Here is a 24,186-nt window from a genome sequence, read left to right on the forward strand (position 1 = left end):
CTCTCCCTTTTCTTACCCTCCAATTCCAGTCACCCACAACTATTAAATCTTCGTCTCCCTTCACGACCTGAATAATTTCTTTTATCTCATCATACATTTCATCAATTTCTTCATCATCTGCAGAGCTAATTGGCATATAAACTTGTACTACTGTAGTAGGCATGGGCTTCGTATCTATCTTGGCCACAATAATGCTTTCACTATGCCGTTTGTAGTAGCTTACCCGCACCCCTATTTTTTATTCATTATTAAACCTACTCCTGCATTACCCCTATTTGATTTTGTCTTTATAACCCTGTATTCACCTGACCAGAAGTCTTGTTCCTCCTGCCACCGAACTTCACTAATTCCCGCTATATGTAACTTTAACCTATCCATTTCCCTTTTTAAATTTTCTAACCTACCTGCCCGATTAAGGGCTCTGACATTCCACGCTTCGATCCATAGAACGCCAGTTTTCTTTCTCCTGATAATGATGTCCTCTTGGGTAGTCCCCGCCCGGAGTTCCGAATGGGGGACTATTTTATCCCCGGGATATTTACCCAAGAGGACGCCATCATCATTTAACCATACATTAAAGCTGTATGCCCTCGGGAAAAATTACGGCTGTAGTTTCCCCTTGCTTTCAGCCGTTCGCAGTACGTGCACATCAAGGCCGTTTTGGTTAGTGTTACAAGGTCAGATCAGTCAATCATCCAGACTGTTGCCCTTGCAACTACTGAAAAGGCTGCTGCCCCTCTTCAGGAACCACACGTTTGTCTGGCCTCTCAACACATACCCCTCCATTATGGTACGGCCACCTGTATCGCTGAGGCACGCAAGCCTCCCCACCAATGGCAGGGTCCGTGGTTCATGGGGGGGGGAAGTAACATAAAAAAAAGAAAAGAAAAAGTTAAACAAAGAGTTCAAATGCAGAGGTAGAGAGTAAACAGGTAGAGTCAGTGTAAACTGACTATGGAGAAGCTTTTCATCTAAATTGAGAGAAGAGTGTAGAAAATGATTATTAGCTGAGTTTACTGATTAAGTTACGATGATACACACCCAAAATCGCAAAATAGGTGAATCCTTGGGAGTAATGGCCTATGCCTTGGTCAGGAGAATCCGTGGGAGGAATGGTCTATACCTTGACCTGATGAATTCATTGGGGGAATGACCTGTAGCATATTTTTTTTGTGTGTGCAGGGGAAAAGAGGGACACCCACTTCTGTAGTGGTATTGAGGTTTGGCACAGTGTCTGTCCCTAGAATGAGTGTAAGTAGAGTTAATACATAAGTATGAAGTTGTATAGTGATTGATGGTCACAATAAGGAAGTTTTCTTCAAATTGGTTATAAAGTTGAATAGATTTACTTGATAGCTGAGACAGTGTATGGTTTTGAATAGGTTTGGATAGACAATGCGAAGGATAATTTGGAGCAGAGACATTTCGCAGAAGTTCACAAGAGCATGTACTGACGTGCACTGAGATTTGACTCTAGATACCGTGTAATGGAAATATACCTGTTGGGCTACTCATCACATAGCAATAACATAAGAAATTGTTGGAAAGTATGTTCAAACTCACATATTAAAATGATATATCTATCTCTGTAGAAATATTGATCATTACATAACAGTTTACTGAATTATATAAACAGAATGTGGAAGTATGTAAGACAAATACTCTTAACACTGCATAACAGAGTCTGCCTGAAAACAAATAAAAGACATATCATTTTCTTAAATGGTTAAAACTGAAAGGATGATATTAAAAATAACGTTGAAAATTGGAAATGGATGTGACTATGCAGGACTTGTGCCCTTTTATTAAAAATGGGGGATTTTCTCCTTAACAAAAGGTCAGTTATCATGAAATAATTGTGTTTTTTTATAGTTTAATGTTATGAGAATTCATTTGTGACAAGCAGAGTAAAGAGTTGTCCTGACATCTTTCCTTTAAGTGGGGGGAATCTGTGGTGTTGCATGCTGTTTAGGCAAATGACATTTCCCACTTCCTATTTATTACAAAGAAAGGTGACTGTGACAAAATAGTAAAGTAGAATTAGGCAGAGAATAAGTTGCGAAACATATACTGGCAGTCGTTTTGTTTCACATTTGTCCAGAGTTGAACGGAGAGGTGTGCAGTTCGAGTAATCAGCAAGGGGTGACAGCGAGTAAACGTCTTCACCTGCTGTGGGTAGGGCCTTTTATGCTTTCAAGTCATGGCCTGGCTGTTTCTTGACTCAAGGAGCAAACATCCTCTCCAACAATGTAAACGTCAACGAACAAAGGAAACTCTAAAATGAAATTATTTCCTTACAAACTATTTTCATTGAGCCTTCAAAGCTGATGTTATGTTTGAAGTAAATTGTATCTGCTTTAATTTATGAGGTAATTGTGAACTGTACACCCATTGAAACAAGTACAAGTCAGTCAATGACGAAATGTTAACATCATTTTTTAATTAGAGTAGATATTGTTTGTTCTTCCACCAATAACACCTCCAAAAGAGAAGAGTTCAAGTCTTTCTAGGGCTCTGCATGGTTCTACGGACATACAGCTTTGCATGACCTAAAGAAGAAAATTAACACTGACTGAGTTACATTAAAGATAAAGTAACATACAATACGTCGGGTGACAGATCAAATGTGAATGTTTTGACTCAGCTCCAAACACATAAGAAGAGGATCAGAAACACATAATCTGGCATTCACATTGGTGCGAAGGCAGCATGGCAGCAAGGTGGCCTGTAGAAAGTGCTCACGCAGTGAAAAGGGCTATGCATAGCTGAATATAGTGGTACACCCGACATGTGTTCTCAAGTGGTGTGGTGTTATGTAGGCGCATCTGAATGCCAAAGGAATTCAGACTGTTACATATCCCAGTCCAGTGTAACCAAGCTATGGGCTAATAGTGTGCAGCCAGATCCTTCCCATGGAATTAATGTGCAGCAACTATCTGCAAAGGACTGTGCCAGGAACATGGGCCGAACCTGAAGTCTAATCCCACTTCAGGCACCAGTTGTACATTGATATATCGAGATTAGGACTATGGTGGGCTTTGGGCATCTGAGAGGATCAGTAAATTTGTTGAAGAGTCAAGATATGAAGTGTTTAGGTCACTGACTTGAGTTTGTTTCTTATCTCCTACTATTAAGGGATACAGAAAAATAAAAACAGCAGTGTGGCAGGAGGCTGCTGCAGACAGACTGAGGGCCACATTGCCCAGAAAGAGGAGCAGGAGAACATGTGGGGTCAGGATGAGAGCTGGTGGGCAAGAGAGTGACCCAGTGATACCAGTGCACTATCACCAACATACTCTGCATCACCATTCCCAAGTCCTCTGATTGGCTGGCAGAGGGTACTTAGGAAGTGTCCCTCTGTCAGCAACACTTTGTAATAGCACCTCATGTCAGCAGTACCTGGTGTGGGAACACTGTTAATGTGGACCGAGTGCCATTAGGTGCAGTATCTAGAGACATTCAGTACTGTACCATCCCAGGTCCACCAGTAGTTCAACTGTGAACTAATCCTTTCAGAAAACCTTTCCACTCTGTCTGCCTGCTCACCACATACAATTGCAACTGTTGATTGCAGTATACTATTTCATTTTATGTTAATTGTGGCTGGGCAACATCTCTTAATGGGCAGTTACAGTATTATGAAAAGGATAGTTGCTACTCACCATATAGTGGAGATACTGAGTTGCAGATAGGCACAACATTTGACTCAGCATCTCTGCTATGTGGTGAGTAGCAACTATCATTTTCATAATATTGGTACGTTCCACCCTGGATTCTCTTCATGGGCTGTTAGAAAAGGAGAATAAGGCTACCTAAAAATGATAATAGTATTTCAACTCTCCCTTCCACCACAAAAAGCATGTTGCTTTGATTTAATGTAATTTCTAACTGCTCTTCAAATGCTGAGAATGATGTTTGACAAATTTAAGTCTCTAGAGTGTTACGAGAAAGCTTTTGACAATGTTGACTGAAATACTCTCTTTCAAACTCTAAAGGTGGCAGGGGTAAAATACAGGGAGCGGCAGGCTATTTACAATTTGTACAGAAACCAGATGGCAGTTATAAGAGTCGAGGGATATAAAAGGGAAGTTGTGGTTGGGAAGGGAGTAAGACAGGGTTGTAGTCTCTCCCGATGTTATTCAATCTGTATATTGAGCAAGCAGTAAAGGAAACAAAAGAAAAATTCGGAGTAGGTATTAAAATCCATGGGGAAGAAATAAAAACTTTGAGGTTCGCCGATGACATTGTAATTCTGTCAGAGACAGCAAAGGACTTGAAAGAGCAGTTGAATGGAATGGACAGTGTCTTGAAAGGAGGATATAAGATGAACATCAACAAAAGCAAAACGAGGATAATGGAATGTAGTCGAATTAAGTCGGGTGATGCTGAGGGAATTAGATTAAGAAATGAGACACTTAAAGTAGTAAAGGAGTTTTGCTATTTGGGGAGCAAAATAACTGATGATGGTCGAAGTAGAGAGGATATAAAATGTAGACTGGCAATGGCAAGGAAATCGTTTCTGAAGAAGAGAAATTTGTTAACATCGAGTAAAGATTTAAGTGTCAGGAAGTCATTTCTGAAAGTATTTGTATGGAGTGTAGCCATGTATGGAAGTGAAACATGGACAATAAATAGTTTGGACAAGAAGAGAATAGAAGCTTTCGAAATGTGGTGCTACAGAAGAATGCTGAAGATTAGATGGGTAGACCACATAACTAATGAGGAAGTATTGAATAGGACTGGGGAGAAGAGAAGTTTGTGGCACAACTTGACCAGAAGAAGGGATCGGTTGTTAGGACGTGTTCTGAGGCATCAAGGGATCACCAATTTAGTATTGGAGGGCAGCGTGGAGGGTAAAAATCGTAGAGGTAGACCAAGAGATGAATACACTAAGCAGATTCAGAAGGATGTAGGTTGCAGTAGTTACTGGGAGATGAAGAGGCTTGCACAGGATAGAGTAGCATGGAGAGCTGCATCAAACCAGTCTCAGGACTGAAGACCACAACAACAACAACAGAGTGTTACGGTTTGTCACATGATATTGTATTATAAATACACATATCAAATAAAGTTAAACTTCTGGGTTGAATTTTTTGATGAAATTAATTAGTTGAAGCTTCAGAAACACATTTCTACTTAAACCTATTTATTGCTCCAATGTCACTCTTATTACAGAGAATGATAGAAACTACCCTCAAAAGTAAAGCATCCATTGACTTTGCAGCTCTAGATCACACACAAAACTTAAGTTTGCTGAGAAAAACTCTTCTAAGAGTCCATCGCTTAAGCAATCTCAGCTGTCACCAATACTGACTGCCAAAATATTGCGTAATCCCAAAACCTATTACATAAGAAAAGTTATAGTTCCTATAACTCACATATGAAATTTTTCTTTGTGTCAGAAACTTAAATGACTGAAAATTATCCATCTTTATGTATAGGTTTTACTCACAACACAAACCAACACTGATTATATGTTTTCTCACTCACCAAGACAAGAAGCCCTACCCTCTTGGATACCTGAGGTCATTGCCAAATATCAAAGATTAAAGTTGATTTACAAATAGTTATTCTTAACTTTTAGTGGAAGACTTGATTTAGTGTCAGTTATTCCAAGATGTGCTTTCTGACTGTGGTGGAAGTGATCTTAACAACATAAGAATATTGCAATATTTTACGTGGTAATTATTAACATAAAAGCCTTAACACAGTTGTGAATTAAATAAATAAAAAGAAACATAACCTTTAGAACTAGCCTATCAGTGATGTATGAATCTGATCTGTTTTTGCACCAGCTCTTAAGTGTGTTTTTTCACATGCTGTCTGCTGTGATTGGTCCTCATATGCTGTCATGTTACAGGGTGTCTGGCAATGTACATGGCCATAATTAATTGGTTACCATAATTTAGTAGATTTTGACATTTAATTAATCAGTTCAAGCACCATTTACATGATGATGTCATTTGATCATTCTTCTGTGAAGCTGCCGAATGACACCTTGCTTGTGTGACTGACTTTCATGATTCTAATGTTACCTCCATATGGTGTGACTTTCTTTTATTTTGTCTTTTTCTACTGACCCAAGACTTTGTTGGGACACTGCTATAATCTTGGTAATCCTTACCTGTTGGTCACTGGGAAATTAACTTGTTGCATAGTGTCACACACTGCCCTGTTATTAGTTCCAGCACATGCTTCACGACAGCTACCGTCAATATGGCTGTGCCAGAAACTGGATCACCCAGTGGTACAACGTGCAGCAGAGCACAGCATGCAAGATTTTAATGGCTGCTTCACAACCCACGTATATCTGGGTCCTCCCCACCACCACCTGCTTCTCTGAGCTGTGCAGATGGGAGCTATCCACACAGAACATCCTTTGCTCCTGTAACCTTCCTGGTCTAAACCTAGGGTAACTTGCTGCCCCCCCCCCCCCCCCCCCCCCGCCCCCCAACTAATGTGTGTGTCTCTGTACACCATCCCCTGCCCCAGAACCCCTGCCCAATTGTGTGCTGTTATCTCATGCCCTAGTCTATGAAATCACATGGCCAGTTGTCTGCCTCCTGCCCCTCTACCTGTGGCCCTAGGTTGCCCGCAGACGGCCCCCACTCACCCACGAGCTGCTAGATATTCCCCCCAACCCTCACCCCTGCCTCCCTCTCCTCACCCCACCCCACCTCACCTCTTATCCAAACCTCACCCTAGTACCCTCACTATGGGCCAGGAAAGAGCTGGCAGTTGACCGAACATAATGTAGGGAGACAGGCGTGTGAACGTGTGTGTGTGTGTGTGTGAGTTTGTGTGTGTTTTTCCTACAAGCTTGAAAAAGGAACTTCATCGCAAAAACTATCCAAGCTCTGCACCTTTTGTTTGTGTACCTATCAATGATGCAGCTCCTGCCTTTTGGTGAATCATCTCCTTTATTCTTAAATAATTTTTAATCATCAACTAGTACTCTCCGTACATTATTATTGACCCCTGTTTGGTTGCTCTGTGCAGCTGCACTATTTTCTCTTCTTACACCAGATGCTAGGTACTCAAAATATCTTGCATGTGTTTAATGCCTAACCCCAAGCACATTGCACAAAATGTGCTGACTTGTATCTTGGTAGAGCTATGGCTGTCCACCTGATAGTGCTTGTATCTCTGCTATTGTGCACTGTTGGTGTTGTGTGGTATTGATGTTAAAATCTTGGTTCCTGGTGCCAGTAGTTGTAATTCTTGAGAAAAGGCCACCAATCTGCTACATGTAATCCATCTCATCAATTGACCCTGCTATAATCTGCACAGATTCCAAATTACTTAAATTGAATCTCTTTACGAACAGGTCTGGTTCAAAGCATACACTCACCCTGCAATATTTTGCTGTTTTTTGAGTACTGTCATACTTCAATCGATCTGGCATCCCATTACTGCTGCTTGTTCAGCTTTAGTCTACAATCACTTTTAAATCTCATTACTTTCTTATTTAATGTTAGTTAATTAGTTATTTTATTCTGGATATTTGCGTGGTTTCCATTTGTTGAGTACAATTATGTTGTTTTTGTTCTTGACAATGCTGTTATCGCACCCCTGTAACACAAAGAATGGATCTCAACAAAAACAGTTTATTTTATCCAAATACTGTGACAATCATCATGTATGAGTGTTTTCTTTTAATTTTTTCGTGTTTTGGTTTTAGTACCTGATGTAATCTGCAATCAAACCTTTAATAAAAGTCCAAAGAATACTGTACCAGTGATCTCTCAGGTTTTCTTGGTGTGATTGATTAATGATGGTTTCCATTTTGTGCACAATATTTCGAGGACAGGCCCAGTCAACTTCAGGTGCTGTTAGTTTTGTGGTTAGTGTGGTCACAACCTGGACTCTAACCAGAATGTGAACTAGTGTTTATCTTGTGCCATTGTTTGTAGCAGAGTTTGACTCCCGACACCCACTACGCCTCTGATGCTCTTTTGATTTTCAAAGCTTATGCCAATAATTCCATGACACACACATTATTTGCTCTGTAGTGTTAAAGATGATCTAGGCCTCCAAAAGTTGGGTGTGACATGTCTTACGCGGGGTATAGTATTAGAACAGCTGAGGAGAGATGCTAGGAGCATCAGTGACACACTCGTCTAAAACAACCAAGCATATCAGGTGGCATTGAGTATTGCCTCAGACATAATCATGAAACGAAATACGATGAGACAAGTATCCTGGTGCAAGCATCACTTTTCTGGGACAGCGTAATTGTGAAGTCTTATCAAATTAACTATGTCAGGAAACATATAAACAGGGGCAGAGGTTTCAGTTTAAACAAGGCTTGGGACCTGGTACTCAGTTTATTAAGATCTCATCAGCCTTGATATCCATCACAGCCGGGAAACGCCGAGAGAAATTGCATTTCAAAGAATATTAGTGTGGCCATTGAAAACCAAGAGAGTATCAAAGGTGGTAGAGGCTTTGGGAGTTGAACTCAGCTATAAATTGCGGCACAAGATCAACAGTAGTTCAGTTTATGTGCTTGTCGATCCCTCAAATCTTTGTCTACACAATGATTGACTGTCTTTATTCCTTACTTATTTGTATTCCTCATAGGACTTCCTATTATCATATTGATTTTTTAAAATTTATTACGCCAAATGCTCCAGACTTCCATCACCAAATACAGACTCCCATCACCAAATATTGAGATGTATACTCAGTTACTTCCAACAGTCCATCAGGCTAATGATTCTATAACTCTACTTCAAATTCCATGACAGACATGTCATGGAGTTTCATGAAAGTTCACCATAGTAATCATTCAGATTTTCTTTTACTCAGGAGCTGTGCACAATCATATTTTCTACTGAACACTCTGATTCCTCCATGGCATTGCTCTGGCATCATACTTTCACAGGGAAAAAGACAGTTCTCATACAGTGCAAGTGCTTGGTATATAAAAAGGATTAACTGTAGGAGAAGAACATACATTTCTCTTTGATCATTCTGAGCAGGATTTCATTGAAAGAGCCACACTTGCTGTAATTAAATGATATGATATGTATGGACCAAACAGTCCTGTCATAGTTCTGCACTCCATCATAACAATTCATTAATATGGAATGTTTTATGTGAAGGTGATCTGCAGTATCAACAGATGCGTCTATCTGAACTTGAAAGACAACAAGTGAGCAGAGAAAAATCACTGCAGCAATCTAGAGCTGAAGCACAGGAACTGCGTGTACAAATGAAAACTGAGAGGGCTTTACAAATTGAAAAATTGTGAGTACATAATAAACTTGGTTTTTGTGTGACAGTATGTTATTGGATTTCCTACTATAACATTTAAGTGTTTCTTTAATTTCTAACAGCATCAATTTCTTTTAATTTATATCTTACTCATTACTGCACTACATTAAGGTCATACATAGTTTCCTGTAAGCACGTACTTACGTTTATAACTAAATATCTTATGAATATAATAGAGGGAAATATTCCATGTGAGAAATATATATCTAAAAACAAAGAAGATGTGACTTACCAAATGAAAGCGCTGGCAGGTTGATAGACACACAAACAATCACAAACATACACACAAAATTCTAGCTTTCGCAACCAACGGCTGCTTCATCAGGAAAGAGGGAAGGAGAGGGAAAGACGAAAGGATGTGGGTTTTAAGGGAGAGGGTAAGGAGTCATTCCAATCCCGGGAGCGGAAAGACTTACCTTAGGGGGAAAAAAGGACAGGTATACACTCGCATACACACATATATCCATCCGCACATACACATACACAAGCAGACATTTGTAAAGGCAAAGAGTTTGGGCAGAGATGTCAGTCGAGGCGGAAGTACATAGGCAAAGATGTTGTTGAATGACGGGTGAGGTATGAGCGGCGGCAACTTGAAATTAGTGGAGGTTGAGGCCTGGTGGGTAACGAGAAGAGAGGATATACTGAAGGGCAAGTTCCCATCTCCGGAGTTCTGACAGGTTGGTGTTAGTGGAAAGTATCCAGATAACCCGGACGGTGTAACACTGTGCCAAGATGTGGTGGCTGTGCACCAAGGCAATTTTAGCCACAGGGTGATCCTCATTACCAACAAACACTGTCTGCCTGTGTCCATTCATGTGAATGGACAGTTTGTTGCTGGTCATTCCCACATAGAAAGCTTCACAGTGTAGGCAGGTCAGTTGGTAAATCACGTGGGTGCTTTCACACGTGGCTCTGCCTTTGATCGTTTACACCTTCCGGGTTACAGGACTGGAGTAGGTGGTAGTGGGTGGGTGCATGGGACAGGTTTTACACCGGGGGCGGTTACAAGGGTAGGAGCCAGAGGGTAGGGAAGGTGGTTTGGGGATTTCATAGGGATGAACTAAGAGGTTACGAAGGTTAGGTGGACGGCGGAAAGACACTCTTGGTGGAGTGGGGAGGATTTCATGAAGGATGGATCTCATTTCAGGGCAGGATTTGAGGAAGTCGTATCCCTGCTGGAGAGCTACATTCAGAGTTTGATCCAGTCCCGGAAAGTATCTTGTCAAAAGTGGGGCACTTTTGGGGTTCTTCTGTGGGAGGTTCTGGGTTTGAGGGGATGAGGAAGTGGCTCTGGTTATTTGCTTCTGCACCAGGTCGGGAGGGTAGTTGCGGGATGCGAAAGCTGTTTTCAGGTTGTTGGTGTAATGGTTCAGGGCTTCCGGATTGGAGCAGATTCGTTTGCCACGAAGACCTAGGCTGTAGGGAAGGGACCATTTGATGTGGAATGGGTGGCAGCTGTCATAATGGAGGTACTGTTGTTTGTTGGTGGGTTTGATGTGGACGGACGTGTGAAGCTGGCCATTGGACAGGTGGAGGTCAACGTCAAGGAAAGTGGCATGGGATTTGGAGTAGGACCAGGTGAATCTGATGGAACCAAAGGAGTTGAGGTTGGAGAGGAAATTCTGGAGTTGTTCTTCACTGTGGGTCCAGATCATGAAGATGTCATCAATAAATCTGTACCAAACTTTGGGTTGGCAGGCTTGGGTAACCAAGAAGGCTTCCTCTAAGCGACCCATAAATAGGTTGGCGTACGAGGGGGCCATCCTGGTACCCATGGCTGTTCCCTTTAGTTGTTGGTATGTCTGGCCTTCGAAAGTGAAGAAGTTGTGGGTCAGGATGAAGCTAGCTAAGGTAATGAGGAAAGAGGTTTTAGGTAGGGTGGCAGGTGATCGGCATGAAAGGAAGTGCTCCATCGCAGTGAGGCCCTGGACGTGCGGAATATTTGTGTATAGGGAAGTGGCATCAATGGTTACAAGGATGGTTTCTGGGGGTAACAGATTGGGTAAGGAGTCCAGGCGTTCGAGAAAGTGGTTGGTGTCTTTGATGAAGGATGGGAGACTGCATGTAATGGGTTGAAGGTGTTGATCTACGTAGGCAGAGATACGTTCTGTGGGGGCTTGGTAACCAGCTATAGTGGGGCGGCGGGGATGATTGGGTTTGTGAATTTTAGGAAGAAGGTAGAAGGTAGGGGTGCGGGGTGTCGGTGGGGTCAGGAGGTTGATGGAGTCAGGTGAAAGGTTTTGTAAGGGGCCGCCTAAGGTTCTGAGGATTCCTTGAAGCTCCGCCTGGACATCAGGAATGGGATTACCTTGGCAAACTTTGTAAGTAGTGTTGTCTGAAAGCTGACGCAGTCCCGCAGCCACATACTCCCGACGATCAAGTACCACGGTCATGGAACCCTTGTCCGCCGGAAGAATGACGATGGATTGGTCAGCCTTCAGATCACGGATAGCCTGGGCTTCAGCAGTGGTGATGTTGGGAGTAGGATTAAGGTTTTTTAAGAAGGATTGAGAGGCAAGGCTGGAAGTCAGAAATTCCTGGAAGGTTTGGAGAGGGTGATTTTGAGGAAGAGGAGGTGGGTCCCGCTGTGACAGAGGACGGAACTGTTCCAGGCAGGGTTCAATTTGGATAGAGTCTTGGGGAGTTGGATCATTAGGAGTAGGATTGAGATCATTTTTCTTCATGGCAAAGTGATATTTCCAGCAGAGAGTACGAGTGTAGGACAGTAAATCTATGACGAGGGCTGTTTGGTTGAATCTGGGAGTGGGGCTGAAGGTGAGGCCTTTGGATAGGACAGAGGTTTCGGATTGGGAGAGAGGTTTGGAGGAAAGGTTAACTACTGAATTAGGGTGTTGTGGTTCCAGATTGTGTTGATTCGAATTTTGAGGTTTTGGGGGGAGTGGAGCAGGAAGTGGGAGATTGAGTAGATGGGAGAGACTGGGTCTGTGTGCAATGAGAGGAGGTTGAGGTTTGCTGGAAAGGTTGTGAAGGGTGAGTGAGTTGCCTTTCCGGAAGTGGGAAACCAGGAGATTGGATAGTTTTTTGAGGTGGAGCGTGGCATGCTGTTCTAATTTGCGGTTGGCCTGTAGGAGGATGCTCTGAACAGCTGGTGTGGATGTGGGAGAGGAAAGATTGAGGACTTTTATTAAGGATATTAGTTGACGGGTGTGTTCATTGGCTGAGTTGATGTGTAGGTGAAGGATTAGGTGGGTGAGGGCAATGGATTGTTCAGTTTGGAACTGGTATAGGGACTGATGGAAAGAAGGGTTACAGCCAGAGATGGGAACTTTAAGTGTGAGGCCTTTGGGGGTAATGCCAAATGTCAGACAGGCCTGGGAAAATAAAATATGGGAGCGTAATCTGGCTAGGGCGAAGGCATGTTTGCGGAGGGAATGTAAATAAAACTTAATGGGGTCGTTGTGAGGATGTTGTGAGGGTGACATGGTATTAGAGGGTGGAAAGTGTGACATAAGGCTGAAATGAAAATAAAAATATATGGGGATAAATAAAGTTGAACTGGAAAGCAACTGGAGATCTGGTGTGAAAAAAGGCGAAAGAGTGTTGGTAAAAGCTGAGCTATGTTGATCCTGTGGTGAACTTGGGTTGGTAAACAACGATGTGCACAAAGGTTAGGTGGTTGTGTTGCCTCCAAAACACGTTAAAGGGTGGAGAAATTCGGGACAATTTGGAAAAAAACTGTGTGCAAATGTATTAAAAGGAGTGGTTTTGTGGTGGCAGATTATGAAAATGAGGCTAACAATTGTCTGACGAAGAAATAATGACGTTAAAACCTGTGGGAAGCGGCTAAAAATGATCAGTGTTGTGGGAACAAAAGCGAAAGTTATTAGAACTAGTCGAAATGGTTGTTTAATAGGTCAAAGGAACTGTTTGTGAACTGGAAACGGTGGATTTTATAGCAGCGGTAGTGTTGAAAGCGGAAAAAAAATTTTTTTGGTTATGGTTTGGAAGTGGGTTACGTATTATTGTATTATACTATACCCCATGAACCATGGACCTTGCCGTTGGTGGGGAGCCTTGCGTGCCTCAGCGATACAGATAGCCGTACCGTAGGTGCAACCACAACGGAGGGGTGTCTGTTGAGAGGCCAGACAAACGTGTGGTTCCTGAAGAGGGGCAGCAACCTTTTCAGTAGTTGCAAGGGCAACAGTCTGGATGATTGACTGATCTGGTCTTGTAACAATAACCAAAACGGCCTTGCTGTGCTGGTACTGCGAACGGCTGAAAGCAAGGGGAAACTACAGCCGTAATTTTTCCCGAGGGCATGCAGCTTTACTGTATGATTAAATGATGATGGCGTCCTCTTGGGTAAAATATTCCGGAGGTAAAATAGTCCCCCATTCGGGTCTCCGGGCGGGGACTACTCAGGAGGATGTCATTATCAGGAGAAAGAAAACTGGCGTTCTACGGAACGGAGGGTGGAATGTCAGATCCCTTAATCAGGCAGGTAGGTTAGAAAATTTAAAAAGGGAAATGGATAGGTTGAAGTTAGATATAGCGGGAATTAGTGAAGTTCGGTGGCAGGAGGAACAAGACTTCTGGTCAGATGACTACAGGGTTATAAACACAAAATCAAATAGGGGTAATGCAGGAGTAGGTTTAATAATGAATAGGATAATAGGAATGCGGGTAAGATACTACAAACAGCATAGTGAACGCATTATTGTGGCCAAGACAGATACGAAGCCCACACCTACTACAGTAGTACAAGTTTATATGCCAACTAGCTCTGCAGATGACGAAGAAATTGAAGAAATGTATGATGAAATAAAAGAAATTATTCAGATTGTGAAGGGGGACGAAAATTTAATAGTCATGGGTGACTGGAAATGAGTGTAGGAAAAGGGAGAGAAGGAAATATAGTAGGTGAATATGGATTGGGGCTAAGAAATGAAAGAGGAAGCCGCCTGGTAGAATTTTGCACAGAGCACAACTTAATCATAGCTAACACTTGGTTTAAGAATCATGAAAGAAGGTTGTATACATGGAAGAACCGTGGAGATACTAAAATGTATCAGATAGATTATATAATGGTAAGACAGAGATTTAGGAACCAGGTTTTAAATTGTAAGACATTTCCAGGGGCAGATGTTGACTCTGACCACAATCTATTGGTTATGAGCTGTAGATTAAAACTGAAGAAACTGCAAAAAGGTGAGAATTTATGGAGATGGGACCTGGATAGACTGAAAGAACAAGAGGTTGTACAGAGTTTCAGGGAGAGCATAAGAGAACATTTGACAGGAATGGGGGAAAGAAATACAGTAGGAGAAGAATGGGTAGCTTTGAGGGATGAAGTAGCGAAGGCAGCAGAGGATCAAGTAGGTAAAAAGACGAGGGCTAGTAGAAATCCTTGGATAACAGAAGAAATATTGAATTTAATTGATGAAAGGAGAAAATATAAAACTGCAGTAAATGAAGCAGCCAAAAAGGAATACAAACGTCTCAAAAATGAGATCGACAGGAAGTGCAAAATGGCTAAGCAGGGATGGCTAGAGGACAAATGTAAGGATGTAGAGGCCTATCTCACTAGGGGTAAGATAGATACTGCCGACAGGAAAATTAAAGAGACCTTTGGAGATAAGAGAACAACTTGTATGAATATCAAGAGCTCAGATGGAAACCCAGTTCTAAGCAAAGAAGGGAAAGCAGAAAGGTGGAAGGAGTATATAAAGGGTCTGTACAAGGGCGATGTACTTGATGACAATATTATGGAAATGGAAGAGGATGTAGATGAAGATGAAATGGGAGATATGATACTGCATGAAGAGTTTGACAGAGCACTGAAAGACCTGAGTCGAAACGAGGCCCCCGGAGTAGACGACATTCCATTGGAACTACTGATGGCCTTGGGAGAGCCAGTCCTGACAAAACTCTACCATCTGGTGAGCAAGATGTATGAAACAGGCAAAATACCCTCAGACTTCAAGAAGAATATAATAATTCCAATCCCAAAGAAAGCACGTGTTGACAGATGTGAAAATTACCGAACTATCAGTTTAATAAGTCACAGCTGCAAAATACTAACACGAATTCTTTACAGACGAATGGAAGAACTAGTAGTTGCCGACCTCGGGGAAGATCAGTTTGGATTCCGTAGAAACACTGGAACACGTGAGGCAATACTGACCTTACGACTTATCTTAGAAGAAAGATTAAGGAAAGGCAAACCTACGTTTGTAGCATTTGTAGACTTAGAGAAAGCTTTTGACAATGTTGACTGGAATACTCTCTTTCAAATTCTAGAGGTGGCAGGGGTAAAATACAGGGAGCGAAAGGCTATTTACAATTTGTACAGAAACCAGATGGCAGTTATAAGAGTCGAGGGACATGTAAGGGAAGCAGTGGTTGGAAAGGGAGTAAGACAGGCTTGTGGCATCTCCCCGATGTTGTTCAATCTGTATATTGAGCAAGCAGTAAAGGAAACAAAAGAAAAATTCGGAGTAGGTATTAAAATTCATGGAGAAAAAATAAAAACTGTGAGGTTCGCCGATGACATTGTAATTCTGTCAGAGACAGCAAAGGACTTGGAAGAGCAGTTGAATGGAATGGACAGTGTCTTGAAAGCAGGATATAAGATGAACATCAACAAAAGCAAAACAAGGATAATGGAATGTAGTCGAATTAAGTCGGGTGATGCTGAGGGAATTAGATTAGGAAATGAGACACTTAAAGTAGTAAAGGAGTTTTGCTATTTGGGGAGCAAAATAACTGATGATGGTCGAAGTAGAGAGGATATAAAATGTAGACTGGCAATGGCAAGGAAAGCGTTTCTGAAGAAGAGAAATTTGTTAACATCGAGTATAGATTTAAGTGTCAGGAAGTCATTTCTGAAAGTATTTGTATGGAGTGTAGCCATGTATGGAAGTGAAACATGGACGATAAATAGTTTGGACAAGAAGAGAATAGAAGCTTTTGAAATGTGGTGCTACAGAAGAATGCTGAAGATTAGATGGGTAGATCACATAACTAATGAGGAAGTATTGAATAGGAATGGGAAGAAGAGGAGTTTGTGGCACAACTTGACTAGAAGAAGGGATCGGTTGGTAGGACATGTTCTGAGGCGTCAAGGGATCACCAATTTAGTATTGGAGGGCAGCGTGGAGGGTAAAAATCGTAGAGGGAGACCAAGAGATGAATACACTAAGGAGATTCAGAGGGATGTAGGTTGCAGTAGGTACTGGGAGATGAAAAAGCTTGCACAGGATAGAGTAGCATGGAGAGCTGCATCAAACCAATCTCAGGACTGAAGACCACAACAACAACAACAACAACAACTCAATAATACTATTATAATACTATTATACTCAATAATACTTCTGATAATATGTCATATATTGTACTCTTGTGAACAGTGACCATTAATTATGAAGTTGTTTCAACATTTGGAACATCACAATTACATTGCAAATGATCTGTCTTATTTAACAGACTCCAATTGAGTGAATGTTTAACAAGTTTTCTCTTGTCTGCGTGGTATCATAGGCATTGTCCCAGCATCTCTTCTCTTGTGGCTCACATTGTATCTGTAAGGCAGGACCCGACATGGTATATATGCGTAAATGAAACACATCTGAACAGCAGATTATCTAATTCATTACAAAAATGAACGTTATTTGTCATTCAAAAAATTCCTAGAACATATCACTTCACCAGAGGGATATGTTACACTAGAGATTCCTCCTCTTAGGCGAGTGATGTCATCGCTAATGTGAAACGTTAACCAAACCATAAATATTCAAAGTTCAAAACTAGTTTTAACCTTTTCACTACAAGTATTAATATCTTGTGACTGTTTGATATACAAGCACAGCTGTGGTTGTATCTCGTTTTGTAATAAATACAGTATGCTTATTCATGTTTATTACATGTGGAATGCTCCACAGTGAATTGTAAACTATCAGTCAAGACATGAACTGCATCAGCTTCACTTTGATTAAGTTTTTTAAGGTTTCTACGAGGTACTCACTTGGTTACAATGGATACGGGACCTCGGATAACAAATATTTATTGTCCATATGGATCATTAAGCAGTTTTACAATATATCTTTCTTTTCTTTCATGCACCACTCATTCCTAGGACCATTTCTAGTAGCCATTTAGTTGAATCATCCATGTTTCATTTAATTGAGTATATTTAATCCAGAATTCAGGCTTTTCTAGCCATACTTGTTAAACTTTTGGAACTCACTGGACATGTATTATACCACATTCAAATTAAACAAATTTCATGTACTAAATTATCCAAAATGTCCCACAGAAAATTTTTATAAACCCAACTGTATTACTAAATGCAAATATATATATATATATATATATATATATATATATATATATATATATATATAATAAAAACAAAGATGATGTGACTTTCCAAATGAAAGTGCTGGCAGGTCGACAGACACACAAACAAACACAAACATACACACAAAATTCAAGCTTTCGCAACAAACTGTTGCCTCATCAGGAAAGAGGGAAGGAGAGGGAAAGACGAAAGGATGTGGGTTTTAAGGGAGAGGGTAAGGAGTCATTCCAATCCCGGGAGCGGAAAGACTTACCTTAGGGGGAAAATAGGACGGGTATACACTCGCACACACACACATATCCATCCACACATATACAGACACAAGCAGACATATTTAAAGACAAAGAGTTTGGCCAGAGATGTCAGTCGAGGCAGAAGTGCAGAGGCACAGATGTTGTTGAATGACAGGTGAGGTATGAGTGGCGGCAACTTGAAATTAGCGGAGATTGAGGCCTGGTGGATAACGGGAAGAGAGGATATATTGAAGAGCAAGTTCCCATCTCCGGAGTTCAGATAGGTTGGTGTTAGTGGGAAGTATCCAGATAACCCGGACGGTGTAACACTGTGCCAAGATGTGCTGGCCGTGCACCAAGGCATGTTTAGCCACAGGGTGATCCTCATTACCAACAAACACTGTCTGCCTGTGTCCATTCATGCGAATGGACAGTTTGTTGCTGGTCATTCCCACATAGAATGCGTCACAGTGTAGGCAGGTCAGTTGGTAGATCACGTGGGTGCTTTCACACGTGGCTCTGCCTTTGATCGTGTACACCTTCCGGGTTACAGGACTGGAGTAGGTGGTGGTGGGAGGGTGCATGGGACAGGTTTTACACCGGGGGCGGTTACAAGGGTAGGAGCCAGAGGGTAGGGAAGGTGGTTTGGGGATTTCATAGGGATGAACTAAGAGGTTACGAGGGTTAGGTGGACGGCGGAAAGATACTCTTGGTGGAGTGGGGAGGATTTCATGAAGGATGGATCTCATTTCTGGGCAGGATTTGAGGAAGTCGTATTCCTGCTGGAGAGCCACATTCAGAATCTGATCCAGTCCCAGAAAGTATCCTGTCACAAGTGGGGCACTTATATATATATATATATATATATATATATATATATATATATATATATATATATAGTTGTTACAGAGAACACCATATTCATTATTATGAGGCCAGTTTCCTCATTAAACATCTTCAGCATTCATAGACTGCCACCAAACAAGGGGAGTTACATGTTTTGAACAGTGACGAAGTATGTGTTGTGGAGCATTCTGTAATCAGTTACCTATCTTTCCAAACCTGGCCAGTAGCATACAAGACTCAGATGCTTGTCTCTCTTTATTATGTCGTCTTTAAATTAGCCTATGAAACAGATTAACAAACTCAGGTAAATTCATCTGTTTTGCTATTTTGGTGGAACCTCAAAACTAAAGGTACGAACTTATGTAGTGATGGTCAACACCTCTTTCCACAGATAGATTACCTCCACACAGTCATTTAATTATCCACAGTGATAGTGTCCCTCTTTATGTGTCCTCCTTTTTTTCACCATCATAGGTCATCCCTTTTCTCTGGAACCACATATTGTTTCCATCAACCATATGTACATACAGAGTAGGGTACAATATCCTGTTAATTGCATTTACAAATCTACCTTCACATGTACAGGTTGTTTATAATTTAGTAATGTGAAAGGAACCTTTAATTGTGAGAAAGTAACATAATTCACAGATATGTTTAATACAGCACTGAATGCAGTATATCTTCAAGTTTTATTTACAAATATTCAATGCAGATACCTTGTGTAACACAACAAACGTCCCATCTGCAATCACTTTCTTGCCAATTCCTATGAAGCATGTCTTGATGTATAGTTACAACTGCTTATGTTATCTGTTGTCGCGTCTTGTCAACATTTCCCAGAAGTGGAGGGATAAACACTCTGTCTTAAATGTAAACCCATACATAGAAGTTCATTGGGGTTAAATCAAATGATACTGATGGCCAGGTTCCACCAAGTCCAATTCAAGTTGGGACAATCCCGTATAGATATGCGATAACTTCATGATGATAATGTGTTAGTGCGCCATCTTTCTGGAAAATAAATTCTGTGCCCATACTCTGTCCATACTCACTCACTACTGTAACTCTGAAAGCCCTCCTGTTGTATGTTTGAATAAATGCCCCACTATTGTGTGGCACAACAGTCATACCTGGATGTTAGCCTGTCATTCTTACATTTCATAGGTATCCTCCTTGATTCTCTCCATCAAAAGTGATGGAATGAACATCCAGCTTCTCTTAGAAAAAGAAATAACTCATGTAGGTCCTGCATTCAATTTTCTGGCTAAAGTTTGTGAACTTCTATTGTTTGCCCAACCCTAATATAAAACTATGTTAGTTGTAAATGGGTCTTTCTTATGAAACATATATTTTATCATATTTGTATTATAGAGACCTTTTTCTTCTCAAAGGCTCTATTAAGAAAACAGTCGCCAGATGTGGAATGTCAATAATTTTGTATGCACCTTCATAATTATGGCAAAACTTCCTCATTTCCTCCTGTAATTGTGAACTGTGGTGAAAGACTTTCACTACTACCATGTCATGGAGTTTAAAATTTGGGACACTTACTTTTAAATTATAATCTTGAATTTGACATTATATGTATTTATTTAAATTCCTCTCTACCTTTTCTTGCAAATCATTGGCTGGTAGCTCTTTTGTTCCAGGTCAAGAATTTTTTTTTTGCAATTATTCTCTTATGAAATTCTTATTCCACACTTCTAGCAGGGAAAGTCCCGTTGACAAGAAAGGTAATTTACTACAGATAATGTGAAACTACAGAATCATTTGTGCCCAGGTTGTCTGTTTGTTAGAACAATACGTACCACATGATCTTTCTATCTTTTTCGTTATTCTTCCAGAGGCGTTGGATTGTGGGTGGTCCTTTGAAGCAGGACATGGTTTACACCTTTCCGTGCTAAAAATTCTTTGAAAGTACTCCTTTTGAGTAAGAGTTCCATTATTGGTGAACAAGCGATTTGGCTTGCCCACATCAGCGAAATAATCTCTTCGGCAGTTGATTATGGTAGCTGTATTTGCTACGCAATGGGATACAGCGTTACATATTGAGACACTTACCAATTCTTCAATTGAACTTTGTTTCTCTGTTAAGAGTACAAATCTAACACCCTGTTCGGAATTACACTATAAGAACTCAGTCCACAGAATATCTGTCTTATTTGACGGATTCCAATTGAGTGAATGTATAACAAGTTTTCTCTTGGCCTTGTAACACCACAAGCATTCTGTTGACCACTCTTCCTCTAAGAAGTGCACCATATCTTCAAGACAGGACCCTAAGGGGCCGAATAAACTGACCAATCAGCAGGTCCACAAATGAGGTATATTGTTTCTCACCATCCCGGCTTGCAGATCTACTGCGTCCATCCATTTCATGATACGTGTGCATAAAAAAACATACATCCAAACAGTGATTATCTAATTCATTATGTATATAAACTCTTTATTGTGGTGATCATCATTTGTTGGTTTGAAAAATATTGTGCAACACATCACATCACCAAAGTGATATGTTACACTACATCCTGTGTATGCAGCCAACTGTTGCGTCATTCAGGATCTAAAAAGTCTTCCTTCCTCACCCCATCTTCCGTTCTACATATACATCTAAGTCTATTTTTATAAGACCCTCTTCTTTCTTAATATACATCCAGTCAAGTTTCTTTTCCTTCTTTTTATTTACATTAAGTAATTGCCTTTGCTCTCCTACTCTCCTTAGTCCCTCAACATTTTTCACTTTGTCCATTCAAAATACTTTTTCCATCCTCTTATCGTGTCCACGTCTCAGAAACCTTCACTCTTTCTGCAATTTTCTTCCTCAGAGTCCATGTTTCAGCACCATACAGCAAGACAATCTGTACAGAACATTTTATTACTTTTCTTCAAATCTTTGTCCATACTGCTGCATAAAATTATCCTATTCTTATAAAATACCTCTTCCCAGGTAATTAAAGCATTGCACTCACTCTAATATTTCTCTGGTCAGTGTTATCTTTGTCCTTTTATGTCCTTGTAGTTCCAAAACTACTGTTTCTTTGTATTGATGTTGATTCCATAAATCTTTCCTTTAGCTTCAGTGATATCCACTACGTGCTGTAATTTTTTTTCATTTCTTGCTAGAAGGACCAATTTGTCTGCTAACCTCAAACATCATATTCGTCTTCCTTTAGGTTTTACCTCCTCGTCACCTAGTGGCCTTTGGTCAATCATATTTTCTACTTACTTTTTTCCAGTTGGTACTTGCTCGTTATCAGGAGAAAGAAAACTGGCGTTCTACAGATCAGAGCGTGGAATGTCAGATCCCTTAATTGGGCAGGTAGGTTAGAAAATTTAAAAAGGGAAATGGATAGGTTAAAGTTAGATATAGCGGGAATTAGTGAAGTTCAGTGGAAGGAGGAACAAGACTTCTGGTCAGGTGACTACAGGGTTATAAACACAAAATCATATTACTAAAAACAGCATAGTGAACGCATTATTGTGGCCAAGTACAAGTTTATATGCTAACTAGCTCTGCAGATGAAGAAGAAATTGAAGAAATGTATGATGAAATAAAAGAAATTATTCAGATTGTGAAGGGAGACAAAAATTTAATAGTCATGGGTGACTGGAATTCGGCAGTAGGAAAAGGGAGAGAAGGAAACGTAGTAGGTGAATATGAATTGGAGGTAAGAAATGAAAGAGGAAGCCACCTGGTAGAATTTTGCACAGAGCACAACTTAATCATAGCTAACACTTGGTTCAAGAATCATGAAAGAAGGTTGTATACATAGAAGAAGCCTGGAGATACTGACAGGTTTCAGATAGATTATATAATGGTAAGACAGAGATTTAGGAACCAGGTTTTAAATTGTAAGACATTTCCAGGGGCAGATGTGGATTCTGAACACAACCTATTGGCTATGACCTGTAGATTAAAACTGAAGAAGCTGCAAAAAAGTGGGAATTTAAGGAGATGGAACCTGGATAAACTGACTAAACCAGAGGTTGTACAGAGTTTCAGGGAGAGCATAAGGGAACAATTGACAGGAATGGGGGAAAGAAATATAGTAGAAGGAGAATGGGTAGCTTTGAGGGATGAAGTAGTGAAGGCAGCAGAGTCACAAGTAGGTAAAAAGACAAGGGCTAGTAGAAATCCTTGGGTGACAGAAGAAATACTGAATTTAATTGATGAAAGGAGAAAATATAAAAATGCAGTAAATGAAGCAGGCAAAAAGGAATACAAACGTCTCAAAAATGAGATCGACAGGAAGTGCAAAATGGCTAAGCAGGGATGTCTAGAGGACAAATGTAAGGATGTAGAGGCTTATCTCACTAGGAGTAAGATAGATACAGCCTACAGGAAAATTATAGAGACCTTCAGAGTAAAGAGAACCACTTGTATGAATATCAAAAGCTCAGATGGAAACCCAGTTCTAAGCAAAGAACGGAAAGCAGAAAGGTGGAAGGAGTATATAGAGGGTCTATACAAGGGCGATGTACTTGAGGACAATATTATGGAAATGGAAGAGGATGTAGATGAAATGGGAGATATAATACTGCGTGAAGAGTTTGACAGAGCGCTGAAAGACCTGAGTCGAAACAAGGCCACGGGAGTAGACAACATTCCATTGGAACTACTGACAGCCTTGGGAGAGCCAGTCCTGACGAAACACTACCATCTTCTGAGCAAGATGTATGAAACAGAGCGAAATACCCTCAGACTTCAAGAAGAATATAATAATTCCAATCCCAAAGAATGCAGGTGTTGACAAAGGTGAAAATTACCGAACTATCAGTTTAATAAGTCACGGCTGCAAAATACTAACGCGGATTCTTTACAGACGAATGGAAAAACTAGTAGAAGCTGACCTCGGGGAAGATCAGTTTGGATTCCGTAGAAATGTTGGGACACGTGAGGCAATACTGACCCTACGACTTATCTTAGAAGCTAGACTAAGGAAAGGCAAACCTACGTTTCTAGCATTTGTAGACTTAAGCTTTTGACAATGTTGACTGGAATACGCTCTTTCAAATTCTGAAGGTGGCAGGGTTAAAATACAGGGAGCGAAAGGCTATTTACAATTTGTACAGAAACCAGATGGCAGTTATAAGAGTCGAGGGACATGAAAGGGAAGCAGTGGTTTGGAAGGGAGTGAGACGGTTGTAGTCTCTCCCCGATGTTATTCAATCTGTATATTGAGCAAGCAGTGAAGGAAACAAAAGAAAAATTCGGAGTAGGTATTAAAATCCATGGAGAAGAAATAAAAACTTTGAGGTTCGCCGATGACATTGTATTCTGTCAGAGACAGCAAAGGACTTGGAAGAGCAGTTGAACGGAATGACAGTGTCTTGAAAAGAGGATATAAGATGAACATCAACAAAAGCAAAATGAGGATAATGGAATGTAGTCGAATTAAATGGGGTGATGCTGAGGGAATTAGATTAGGAAATGAGACACTTAAAGTAGTAAAGGAGTTTTGCTATTTGGGGAGCAAAATAACTGATGATGGTCGAAGTAGA

The 24,186-nt window shown here is 40.7% G+C and overlaps 1 protein-coding gene across 4 annotated transcripts in view; it reads left to right on the forward strand.

Annotated features, from left to right (window-relative positions):
* Nucleotides 1-24,186, forward strand: part of LOC124595701 — a 181,959-nt gene that overhangs the window by 46,790 nt on the left and 110,983 nt on the right. For all 4 annotated transcript variants that reach the window (XM_047134563.1, XM_047134564.1, XM_047134562.1 and 1 more), the window contains exon 4: nt 9,108-9,252. In XM_047134563.1, the coding sequence (XP_046990519.1) occupies nt 9,108-9,252 (145 nt within the window). The remainder of the gene's footprint in view (nt 1-9,107; nt 9,253-24,186) is intronic.

This window comes from Schistocerca americana, chromosome 2, assembly GCF_021461395.2.
Source record: "Schistocerca americana isolate TAMUIC-IGC-003095 chromosome 2, iqSchAmer2.1, whole genome shotgun sequence".
In the NCBI taxonomy this organism is placed as follows: Eukaryota; Metazoa; Arthropoda; class Insecta; order Orthoptera; family Acrididae; genus Schistocerca; species Schistocerca americana.